The following is a 13231-nucleotide window of genomic DNA, read 5'->3' as shown; positions in this document are numbered from 1 at the left end:
CGCATGACACTGCATGCGATCAGCGTACCCTATAGTTAGCGTTGGGTACGCTGGCCGTGCGCTGGGCTGACTTTGCCGGCGCTTGTGTCCTTTTGGCGCTGCGCCGAGCGCACAAAAATGCAACAGTGCGTTTTTGTGCACTCGGCGCAGCGCCAAAAGGGTGTAAGTGCCGGCAAAATCAGCCCAGCGCACGGCCAGCGTACCCAACGCTAACTATAGGGTATGCTGATCGCATGCAGTGTCATGTGATCAGAGGAGGAGCGGCCGGAGCTTAGTGGCGGACCTGCGCCTCCGAACGGAAGTCTGAATGTAGCCTTACACACAGGAAACAGTGATATCACGGCGGTGAAATAAAAGTAAAAATAACGAAGCAGCGATGCTTTATGGCACTGTAGGCTTACAGCCAAAACATATGAGATATATTTTACTCAATTTTTTTTTCACATTTTAGTAATAAAGACGACAAAGGGTACTATACAGAAACATATGTACTTGAGTCACTTACACACACCCATCCCACCACAGCCACCTAAAATACTTACTTGGCTACAGCCATAAATGCAAGTTCGACATTCACACCTGTCTTTGCGCTTGTCTCCATGAAAGGAATGCCATACTCCTAAGGATTAAGGATCAATATATATCGTAATTAATATAGTTCATTGTCAGATGGCTTTACGAATAAGTCACAGCTATGTGTTTCGTTTAAATCTTATGTTCTCCTTGGAACGACATTTCACTATAGAATTAATCCAGCAGAAAAAAAAAAAAAAAAAACACACAAGCAATGCTGTAAATGCTTTAATGTGCGTCTCTTTAAACTGATCAAATGTCACAGTCTGTATTATACATCTGTGCTGCAAAATAAAAAATTCTGAAGTCTTCCAGTATGCTTTGCTGTCTTTGTATCTGCTCATAGCAGATTGCCTTACAGCATCCCACCAAGACAAATTTCCATATACAATATTAAAAGGGAATCTGTAGGATCAACCCTCCTAAGCTGTCTATATGGGCATGTAGGTAGGAAGTTGAATGAAATGATACCTTGATATCTGTGATCTTATTTTTATTCCAGAAAAATCGACTTTTTCTTAATATGTAAATGAGCCTTTAAGATCTACAGACCAAACACTGATCTCCCTGAGAATCTACATCTAGTGCTTACTGTGAATGAAAGGGGGAGATACCAGAGTGGGACATGTAATGACTGACCGCCCGCCTTGTCTACACATCTCACACTGGTAACGCCCGCTTTCATTTAAGATAAGGTCTGGAAGAAAATTCTCATGCAGAAAAGTGCCCGGCCGATAGATCTTAACATTTACCCATTAAGAAAAATGTGGATTTCTTGGGAATAAAGGGTCCTGTTACATTTAGCAATGCACCAGCGATCCTGACAACTATACGACCCGGTCAGGATCGCTGGTGCATCGCTAAATGGTCACTAGTGAGCTGCCAAACAGGCTGATCTCACCAGCGATAAGATATCAGTCGGGGGTCGCTCTTACCTGTCACACCGCAGCGATGACGACGACGACTTCCGCCTGCATCCATGCATTGTTAGTCGGCGCCAGCGGGACGCCACCGAGGAAAAATGGCCCAGGACATTCGAGCGTGATCAGTGAAGTCCAGCGGGGGGGGCAGTCGCAGGTACGGGTCACACAAAGAGATCGCTAGCGCTAGCGCTGTTGCCTCACAAAATCGGTGACGCTATGTGTGAAAGGCCCTTAAGACAACATATCAGATCTCAATGTATCCGTTTATTCATTCAACTTCCAACGACCTGCATGCAGTTATGGACGGCTTAGGATGGTTGAGCCTACTGACAGATTCCCTTTAAAAGGGTATCCCATGGTCAGTAGGAAGCTACCATCCAAAAAAGGGCTCATGCTTTGGTGGACCTGGGTTGTCTACAATGCAGGAGTAATCTATTATATGGCTAGTAGGGATTTCTTCCAGAAATGAAAGCCGATCATAGGAACTTCTTATGCTGGACCCAAGGCATTGACTAGAACGAAAGCCTGTCACGTGGGATTAGTATAACAGACACCTATGAATTAGCACAACCTTTAACATAGAATATATCATATGCCTGCAGTAATCCATAAATTTAATACATAATTATGAATTCTGGTTAGGACTAGAGAACAAAAACTCCAGCAAAAGCTAAAACTTAGGTATTCATTAAAGTTATATATGTGTTTTAGGTTATGAATGACCCTTTATATTGGGTTCAGACATTTACATACACTACCTTTGCCAAAGTCTCCCCATCTTCTGTTCGAATAACTCGCCCACTGTTTACGTCACACTGAAAGCCAGAATATAACAAATCAATACTGTATTTGGAAGTGTCCAAGAATGTGACAATATAGTCTCATCTTAATGACCAGCTGATTGCAGTAACCAGAAGTTCCAATCATTCACTTGATCTTTTCTCTTCTGCCTTCGGCTGGATCAGAAATTTACCTGCATAGTTTACAGTAGCAGATGTGGGGGAAATTATGACAGGTATTCACATGTTGCTACATTTTTCCCTCAAGGATAAACAGAGGTGAAAGTCATTATTACTGTATGTCAATTTCTGATCTGTTGTGGATTTTCCCTGATTGGAAAGACGGTCCATAGCAACATAAAATGACCCCTTTATTTAATAAAGTTTTACTAATTTTTCAGACTCATTAAAAGGCACCCAAACACCACAAAACTAGAAACAAGGGGAAACAAGAGGATCCAGAAAAAAAAAAAAAAAAAAAAAGGACACAATAGAGTAGGAAGGGGAAAGGGCAGCTACAGTATACCTGCAACACCCCAATACTTAGTTGCCTATACCTGAGCCGCAAAGGTTGGCACCCTAAAATTGCATAATGCCACGCCTGCTCAATGGAGGCTAATCCCCATTATTCCCCAATTACTTATCCTATTGATAATAGGAAGAACAAACCGGACAGTATACAGTATATATGTAGAGCTCATCAAGCGCGTCCTTCTGCATTGTCCTATATAGGACTGAATATTTACAATTGTGGAAAAAGTGTTTGCCTCCTTCCCGATTTCCTATTCTTTTGCACGTTTGTCACACTTAAATATTTCAAAACAAACATTGATATAATTAAAGATAAGACAAGTAAACATAATGCAGTTGATAAGTGGAGGTCTTTATTATTAAGGGAAAGACATACAAACCTACAGGGCCTTATGTGAAAAAATAATTTCCCTCCCACCTTAAAGCTTAAGATTAACTCTGGCTTTTAACATTTTTTGGAAGTTGAGTTCAAATTTCCTAACTACACCCAGGCCTGATTAGTGGCAACCCTGTTCTCAGTTAAGAAATCACTTAAATAGGACCAGCCGGACAAAGTGAAGTAGACCAATAGATCCTTAAAAACTAGACCTCATGCAGTGATCCAAAGAAATTATGGAACAAATAAAAAAAAAGTATCTGGAAAAGGTAATAAAAACAATTGCTAAAGCTGTGGGACTCCAGCAAACCACAGGGAGCCATTATCCACAAATGGCAAAAACATGGAACAGTGGTGAAGTTTCCCAGAAGTGGCCAGCCAACCAAAATTACCCCAAGAGCACAGTGACGACTCATCCAAGAGGTCACAAAAGACCCCACAACAACATCCAAAGAACTGCAGTCCTCATTGCCTCAGTTAAGGTCAGTGTTCATGACTCCTCCATAGGAAAGATACTAGGCAAAAATGGCATGCATGGCCGAGTTCCAAGATGAAAACCACTGCTGAGCAATAACAAAGGCTTGTCTCATAATATTTGTCTTGTAGATTTACCGGTAGATTCTTAGGGCCCTGTCACACATAGCGACTCACCAGCGATCCCGACAACAATATCAACTTGTCAGGATCGCTGGTGAGCTGTCAAACAGGCAGCTTCACCAGCGATGCCGAGCGTGCCGCGTCGCTGTGTACTTTAGTTACCAGCGCACTGATGCAGGGAGCTGTACTAAAGGTACACATCGGGTTTCTAAGCAGCACGCGTCACTTAGAAACCCAATGTGTACCTTGGTTACCAGCTCCCTGTATCAGCGCGTTGGTAACTAAGGTACACAGAGGGTTTTCTAAGCACAGCGCGCCGATTAGAAACCCTGCATTTACCTTAGTTACCAGCGCGCTGATCGCTGGTCTCCCGCCTATCACACGCAGCGATGCGTGCTGGCCAGCGGGAGACCAGCGATCAAAAAAATGTCCAGGGCTTTCCAACAACGATCAGCGATATCGGCAGGGGGGGCGGTCGCTGATAGGTGTCACACACAGCGATCTTGCTGGTGAGATCGCTGTTGCATCACAAAACTTGTGACTCAGCAGCGATCTCGCTAGTGAGATCGCCATGTGTGACGGGGACTTTAGTCTGATGGACATGACCCAACTTGTAAACTGATAGAAACTGTTACATCGCTGATGAGTAGGTCATTAAGCAGCATGTATGACTGCGAGATTAGACTTGTTAGAGATATGGAACTGCACTGACCAAAGTCTGAAAGAGCTGTATACTTCATATTTTGGGCAAGGGAACACATTAGCAAATGTGTGCACAGCCTTTAACCATGCTGCCATTTAATAGTCAGTGTGATGCCATTTCTTCTGTAGAACTTTTGCTGTTCAGTTCTTCCCCAGCAGCAGATTTTGTGATCAGAACGTTGCCCTTGGATATTTGTGAACATTTTGGTTCAGTGTAGAACAGTGTTCTTAAACCAAGTATGTGTAATGATAATGTGCGTGTGGCGGGAGGTAGACATGTCACGTACACAGAGTAGGCTTGTGAGTCGAGTGGGTGTCACAATTCAGAGATCTGCGGAGTAGCAGGAAGTTACCAATACCTTGTTGCCAAGCAGCATGATGACCACATCCTTGTGCGCAAATTCGTGAACCTCTGTAAGCCAAGCCTGAAAGATGTACAAGTCAAAAGACACAAGAAAACCTGACTTAAAAAAAAAAAATAAATGAAAAGATGTGACAAGACAGTACACAAACATCTGGAAGATCACATACAAAACCAAAGTATTAACAGCCGTGCTCGTTTGGGTATAGCCACACTGACCACCATTACAGCTTGTAACGAAGTCTCTATGACCGTGCTCGGATGCTGCACATACAGGCTTTGTGCACAGAGTACTAGTGTATTCCTGAGCCAAAAATCCTGAAAATACACTTGAATGTTGGGCTTTTTCACCTGTAATTTTCCATTTCAAAGTTTATTTTTTTCTTCCCCTTTTTAAAAAGAGCCATAACTTTTTACTTGATTGTCTTTTGCGCACTCAACTCCTCTAGATTTGATTGGTATAATAGAGGAAAATACTATGTTTTTGTTTACTTAATTTTTTTGATGTGTAGTGCATTTTTTTAAATATATAAAAATATATATTTAATATATGTAAAAAAAAACAAAAAACAGCATGATTTAGTGTATTGTAGTCTATTGTCCTAATCTTGGTCTTTTATGAAATGCAGCCTACACAAGCGGAAATGGCCACCCATAGGAACTCTGCAGTCGCATCGCAAAGGAAACATGGCAGACACCCAGGCATGATCGCGCAGCTTAAATGCTGCTGTCAGTGACTGAGCAATATTCAATGGGTTAACAGCAGCCATAGGTGCTTGCTCCAGTTGCTGGCTATAGCATAGAGCTAGCAACCCGAGTCTGGGCATACAATCATGTCATGGAGCAAATGCGCTGTATGTCAAGAAGCAGAATGAGTTAAATAAAGTAGTCTCAAGCTTGCTAATTTAAGCTTAATATGGCAGGCCATCTAACCTGGATGGGGTCATCTCTATACTTTCCCAACAGCAGAGGTCAAGGAAATGAAGGGTCAGGCATGTTGGATTTCAACATAGTCAAACCTTGTGTTCTCACATGAGAAGCCTCCAAACAGGTGTCTGGTAGATAGTGTTTTATTCCCCTCTAATACAGTACACAAGCACACATGGCCTAATGAATGGTGGGAAAAAAAAAAAAAAAAAAAAAGGTTGTTGGCCAGAGAAGTAGTCAAGCTGACAGCCATGTACGGTGAATGGCCATTTGATGCACAAGACATGTTAGCCCAATGCCTTATGTGAATAATAATGAACATACAGCAGTACAGAATATTTTGGGAACTGGTAACTAAGATAACACAATCTCTACACTTTGAAACAACTAGAAAATAAAGTTCAAATGTGTTAGGCTGAAAATATTGACTGACCTCCCCAGGGATTTTCATACCAAGGCCCCGGATTCATAGAGAAAGTTCACAAGAATTCTAGCATAAATTGATTTGAACAGCTTTGTGACTTTTGGCATTTTCACATCAGCTTCCCGCAGTTCAGCCAAAATGGGCAGAGCTGGTGCAGAACAGGATGCAACACCAAAGTTATTCTACATCACGGCTAGCTGAGGCATTCCTTTACACCAGAAATTTTTACTCCAGTTATGGACTGGAGTCAAATTTCTGGCATGGCACATGCCATTCGGCTGACACTCCCGAATCATTAAGAAGTGTGCGCCTCTTAATGAGTCAGGAACATCTAACGCCAACACACCCCCTCAAAACCAGAGAAAAAAAAAATGCCTAGTTTTGATGAATCAGGGCTTAAGTTTAAATTCGGCAACTAAAAATTTTTGATGCGGTGTCATCTTTGTTTTTTTTAAAGGCTTTTCCTACCATTTTCATTTTTATATTGATTGAGCAGTGGTAGAGCTTGTTTTTGGCTGCCTAGTGCTTTATTAATACCAATCATTTTGATTTCTTCCTTTTTTTTTTTTTTTTTTTTTTTTTTAAATCCTGGGATCATCCAATTGCTTACGCTATATGCTGAAATACTATGGCATTGTAGTACATAGTGAAAATCGTAGGCTCCTATGAAGCTCAACCCATGGGGGAGCTTCACAAGAGTACCAAGATGGCAGCGACAGGGGTCTTTTAGCAGGCCCTTGGCTGCCACAGTAATCTTACAGTGATCACAGAAGGCCAGTCTGTGAAAGACTGACCATGGCATTTCTGGGAATAACAGCATTAATTGTGCTTTTAGACACAGATGGCGGCCATGTTATATAACCGAGATCTACCAGCCACTCAGCAACATTAATACGAATTTAAGTATCTGTACAAAGGGTTAAGTCATTGAAATTCACCCCTTCTTTGAAGCCCATTTTTCTCTTCTGGGTTGGACTAAGGGTAACAATTATTCGTTTGTTATTGGGACGTGGCCAATAGGATTTGTACAGAAATGGAAAGCCGCGTTCCTGTCAGGAATTCTTAACATGACAACTTAGCGTTACAGGCACAACACTGAAGCTGCCCCGCCGAGATCCCCTCATAACCTGCCTCCTAATTTCTTCAGGGGTACTTGACATGAAGACTGGCAGGTGTGTCTGTTTATTCAGATGCATGAATGTAAATGAGAAAATGGATCCCCATATCCATAACACTGCACCTGAGAGAAGTCAGCACAGGACATGTAATGATGAGACTTGGGGCCCATGAAACAATTGCCGTGACTAGCTCATGGCCAAGGTGTGGCTGCAAAGCAGCTCCTTTATAAAAGCCATAATGGCTTTCTGCTATATCAAGTCACTTGTAATAATTTTCATGTAATAGAACAGTGCTGTAGCATATATTATGTGGCACACCTTGCACTTTGTGGGACGCCAGCCTCAGAATCTGCCATTAGGAGTCAAGTTTGCCCGCTCACGGCACTCTTCAATTGAGTAGAGGACAGGGCCTACAAAATCTAAATTTTGGAGGACACTTCTTGGGAACAGAAGCATTTTTCATTTGGTTTACTGCCTGGTTACCTGTAGTCCATCAGAGGAGGCGCAGCATTTGCAACCTCTTTACTATAAAGCTTGTAAGTGCTGATTTGTAGCAAGATCACTTGATCCAGTCAGCTTCAGTTCCCTTTGCGCTCCTCTTACACTGCAGAGGTAACGCTGCCTCCGCAAACCCAAGTGGGCAGTGAATAACTTATTGTAATTCTATGACTGCCTGAACTGGGCATCACTCCCTCAGTGGTATCACAATGCATTAGTTTCCCGCCAACTAACCTAGGTGGAGTTTATAACAAGATGATAGTTCTACGAAACTTGTAAGGAAAAAAAAAAAAAAAAAAAGTGTGACCACCACTAGAGAATACCATTGACCTTACACATACACTTCAAACACGGCAAGTGCTGACTCGACAAAGCTTTACTGAAGGTAGGACACGGAAGAGACAGGTTTAGTTTTTGGAGAAATTTGTTACATACACGGATGTTGTCAAATGACGTCTTGCTTGTGATATCATACAACAGGAGCAGAGCTGGAGGGTAGGAGAGAAAAGTTACCAGCACCTGTCAAGGTCTCTGCCATCTCATAACATCAGTCAATTCACATACCCTGAGCATCCCTGTAATATGCATGGGTGACACTTCGAAAGCGTTCCTGACCGGCTGTGTCCCAGATCTGCAGGATGGGAAAGTAAACAAATTTTGAATGATATTCATGAGTATGAGAGTCACGGACTAATAGTCTTGTTTGCATGTAGGATATTTAAAGCTTATCTACTAGGCAACAGAATACAAACTTCTGCAATAAATATCAAATTACACTAGGTCAACCATGCAGTGTTAATCTGTGCTGTTACTATTTCTTCACTCTCCAATCCATAACGGACTCGAAATAAGACTAGTCAGGGTATCTACAATGTGCATGAGCTGGCCCAGAATGGGGTAAATAGGATTTGGCAAGAAAACCATACACATACTAAAGCTGACACAAAATAAAAAAAAAAAAAACCACATTGCTTGTGCATATTCTCACATATTGAAAAATGTCATACTGCCACCTGGTGGCTACTTGGAACTCTATACTGCATTCATTTTAGCTTAGAGGCAGCCCCATCATGTCATATATGCTCGCTCTAAGATTTCTTAATTTATTTAGATCCCACTATATAGTAAATGGGAATGTTCAGTTCTTCAGTATTTCGAGTTACATGGTCTCGTTGGAAGGCAATAAAATAGGGAAATACAAAATTAGAACATCAAAAAGCTAATTTCAATTCAATACAAAATGTGAAACTCATTACAAACAGCGTGATCCATTTCATGTATTTATTTGTTAACGTTGATTATGGCTTATAGCCAATGAAAACCCAAAAGTTTACTAATTTACTGAGAAAATGGACAAAAAACATCTGCAAAGGCTTCCTATGCATTTAAAAAAGGCCCCTTTTGTCTATTTCAGTAGGCTCCACAATCATGGGGAAGACTGCTGACCTGACAGTTGTCCATACGACAGTCACTGACACTCCACAAGGAGGGTAAGCCACAAAAGGTCATTGATAAAGAAGCTGGCTGTTCAGAGTGCTGTATCCAATAGAAAGTTGAGTGGAAGCAAAAAATGTGGTAGAAATAGGAGCACAAGCAACTGGGATAACCGCAGCCTTAAAATGATTGTTAAGAAAAGGCTATTCATAAATTTGGGGGAGATTCACTAGGAGTGGACTGCAGCTGGAGTCATTGCTTCAAGAGCCACCACACCCAGATGTATCCAGGACATGGGCTACAAGTGTCACATTCCTTGTGTCAAGCCACTCAGGACCAATAGACATCAGAAGCGTCTTACCTGTGCCAAGGAGAAAAAGAACTGGACTGTTGCTTGGTGGTCCAAGGTATTGTTTTCAGGTGAAAGTGCATTTTGTATTTCATTTGGAAATCAAGGTCCCAGAGTCTGGAAGAAGAGTGGAGAGGCACACAATGCAAGCTGATTGAGGTCTTGTGTGAAGTTTCCACAATAAGTGATGGCTGGGGAGCCATGTCATCTGCTGGTGTAGGTCCACTGTGTTTTAATCAAGACCAAAGTCAGCGCAGCCGTCTACCAGGAATGTTTAGAGCACTTCATGCTTCCCTCTGCCGACAAGCTTATTGGAGATGGAAATTTCATTTTCCTGTAGGACTTGGCCCCTATCCACACTGCCAGAAGTACCAATACCCGATTTAAAAACCACAGTAACACTGTGCTTGATCGGCCAGCAAAGTCGCCTGACCTTAACCCCATAGAGAATCTATGGGGTATTGCAAGAGGATGATGAGAGACACCAGACCCAACAAGGCAGACAAGCTGAAGGCTGCTACCAAAGCAACCTGTGCTTCCATAACACCTCAGCAGTGCAATAGGCTGATCCCCTTCATGCCACGCCGCATTGATGTAGTAATTGCTGCCAAAGGAGTCCCAACCAAGTATTGAGTGCATTTACTGAACATACATTTCAGTAGGCCAACATTTCGGATTTTAAAATGATTTTTTAATAATCAACATTTAAATAGAAATAAATCACTCTAATGACTATAAGTTTCACTTTTTGTATTGAAAAACTGAAATAAATTTTGTGAGAAGCACCTGTATCTATACATGAACAAGAAAATTTACAAGATCCTGGTCCAACAGCCACAACAGTAATTTGTGGCTGCTGGATCAAAGCCCTGCTAACTGCCTCTTCTGGTTAGTTGGTCCAACGCCATGCACACATACCAGATCGAGTCAGGCCTATGAATCAATGATTCAGACGTTGTCTCAGGGTGGAGGCAGCTTGCAGTAGTTTGGTCCAACAACTACATATCTTTTTGATCTCCTCTAAAAATAATCACCTGTCGACTCCTACCGCTCTGGCATTACTGTAAAATTGTTCCTTACCGGTTCTGCATGGATGAGCTGTTAAGCATGCACATGACTGCTATAAATTTACTTACTAGATTTTATATAGTGTCCTACTCTTGTGAAACTACTTTAACTTTTGTACTTGGATTGTACAAGACTATTGGACTGAACGATTCACTCCCATCTTGTTTCCCCATCACAGATGTCCTTCTTTGGACCACTTTGTAGGTACTATCAACTGCACATCATAAACACCCCACACAACCTGCTGTTTGCGATGGCTAGACAATTAGGTCAGGGAATCTTTAATTTGTCGATTGTCAAATCTGCTCAGATCCTTGAACTTGTCAATTTTTTCTCTTTGTCCCACACATTGTCAAGTAATGACTGCTTACTTGCCTCTTTTCACACCTGTTGGCATGTGCTAATGTAGAGACAGAACAACAACCAGTCAGTGTACAGGGTCTTAGTGTTATGGCCGATGTGTATTAACTTTATGTGGTTAGTTAGATCATATTTAGGATAACAAATATAGAAGCAAAACTTCATCTTTATTACTTGACAAACTGGTGTGCATCTTGAATTTGTTGCATCATAAAGCCACCTAATGTCTCTGCCAGACATGTTCCCCCAACCACGAGTTGCTATAACTTTGTAGTGCCAGTTAATATTCATTTGACAGGTGGACTTCACCATGCACTGTCCCAGCTGTGCTTAGATTTTCAAAAACAAAACTGGTCAGGACAGGTATAAAAACTCAAAGTTGCAACTTTTTTTTTTAGCAATTTTACACTTTCATGCCGGCCTGAAATGAATATAATGGTGTAGATAACAATTGCGGTAGCTACCGGGCCCGTGCGGGTGAGGGGCACGCCAACACCAGTGCAAACTTTAACTAGCTGTGCATCGTCTGACACATTCAGCTCAAGTGTAAGGCGACGCAGAGACCCACCGGTTTCACGTGGGGCAATACACGTTGCCGGCCAGAGGTCAGCAGCTAAAGTTGGCGTGCATGTGACGTCATGCGCTGCCATCGCTTGCACAATGGATTCAGCTGCCAGCTTCAGAAAACGCGTATATTACTTACTGGTATTGTGTTTTTACGGGACCAATAACAGCACCAACGAGAGATGGGATCCACGCTTCAAGGACAGGAAACCTTCAAGATAAAAAAGGGTGGCTCCTCCCTCCGAATCAGTGGATTACAGAGCACGAGAGGACCTCCGAGTTAGTGTATGTATATATAAATAATCAAAGAAAAAACGCAGACGGCACCGCTATTACCGTATGTCCTCAGCTGGTGTGCGGCATTCGGAGCGCTGATAACTGGCAGCTTCAGGTGCTAGACCTGAGAATTCACAATGCTCTGTAAATCCAAGTAGAAATGAGGTCGCAGTCAACGAGCTGGTGAAGATATTGCTTGATTTATTGGCACATATTACACATGTCGGGCCAAGGGAGTGACATCAGGAGTGCAGAGGGAGTTGATAATGATCGTTTCGCGCTATCCAAGCGCTTCAACTGGTCCCGTCGAAGCGCTTGGATAGTGCGAAACGATCGTTGTCAACTCCCTCTGCACTCCTGATGTCACTCCCTCGGCCCGACATGTGTAATATGTGCCAATAAATCAAGCAATATCTTCACCAGCTCGTTGACTGCGACCTCATTTCTACTTGGATTTACAGAGCATTGTGAATTCTCAGGTCTAGCACCATCTAAAACGAGGGCAAAGTTATCTCCTGCTCCCTGTGGAATTTACCTTTGGTAGGAAGGCTGGATCAGTTTTTATGATCACTATCATCCAAAAAGGTGGTATATGGTGGATTTACAGATATCGCCTGCAGCTCGCAAACACGACGAGCTGAGGTTAGGGCCACCAGGAGTACTGTTTTTAGTGTCAGCGCCTTTATTGGGATGGAAGCAATCAGTTCGAATGGAGATGCTGTCAGTGCCCTTAATACTAAATTTAGATCCCAGGGAGCTACCTTAGGTGTTAATTTTGTGGGCCTGGATGTGAAGGAGGCCCGAATGAATCTATAGATCTATGGGTGATCTGCCAGTTTTTGATCAAACAATGCACCCAGGGCCGATACCTGCACTTTTAAGGTGCTTGTGGATAGTCCTTTTTCCAGCCCTTTCTGGAGGAACTCTAGGATCTCCTTTATTGGTATTTTCTGGGCTGTTCTAGTCAATTGTCGGCCCGTGAATTGTTAGAATTTTTCCCCAATTTTTTGGTATTTTCGTGAAGTTACCTCCTTCCTGCTAGCGAGCAGGGTGGTTACCAACGGGACTGAGAACCCTTTTGCTAGAAGGAGTCCCCTCAAGTTCCACGCAGTGAGGTGCAGCCCGTGAACTCTGGGGTGTTCCACTGGGCCCTGGTATAGCAGATTCGGGGTATCTGGGAGGATCCATGGGTCCGAGATAGACATGCGTCTGAGCCATGTGAACCATGCCCTTTTCGGCCAGAAGGGCGCAATCAGGATTATTCGAGCTTTTTCCTGCCGGATCTTTTTTAAGACTAATGGAATCAATGCCAACGGGGCCCCATAGGGGGGGGACGCATATGCCAGGTGAAATTTCCACCGGTGTAGTAGC

At 42.7% G+C, this 13231-nt stretch overlaps 1 protein-coding gene across 10 annotated transcripts in view; it reads right to left on the bottom strand.

Annotated features, from left to right (window-relative positions):
• Nucleotides 1–13231, bottom strand: part of RAB37 (RAB37, member RAS oncogene family) — a 243963-nt gene that overhangs the window by 90836 nt on the left and 139896 nt on the right. For 3 of the 10 annotated variants that reach the window (XM_073587965.1, XM_073587973.1, XM_073587968.1), the window contains 5 exons: nucleotides 8374–8440; nucleotides 8245–8297; nucleotides 4841–4945; nucleotides 2255–2311; nucleotides 543–619 (listed from right to left, as the gene is read on the bottom strand). The exons of 1 other annotated variant lie outside the window; for it this stretch is intronic. In XM_073587965.1, the coding sequence (XP_073444066.1) occupies nucleotides 543–619; nucleotides 2255–2311; nucleotides 4841–4945; nucleotides 8245–8297; nucleotides 8374–8440 (359 nt within the window). 6 more of the 10 variants (XM_073587967.1, XM_073587970.1, XM_073587969.1 and 3 more) reach the window with 5 other exon arrangements.

The sequence above is a fragment of the Dendrobates tinctorius genome, unplaced genomic scaffold, assembly GCF_039654945.1.
Source record: "Dendrobates tinctorius isolate UK_male_01 unplaced genomic scaffold, ASM3965494v1 ptg000103l, whole genome shotgun sequence".
In the NCBI taxonomy this organism is placed as follows: Eukaryota; Metazoa; Chordata; class Amphibia; order Anura; family Dendrobatidae; genus Dendrobates; species Dendrobates tinctorius.
Note: the sequence above shows the minus strand (reverse complement) of the source record. Positions and strands in the feature narration are given on the sequence as shown.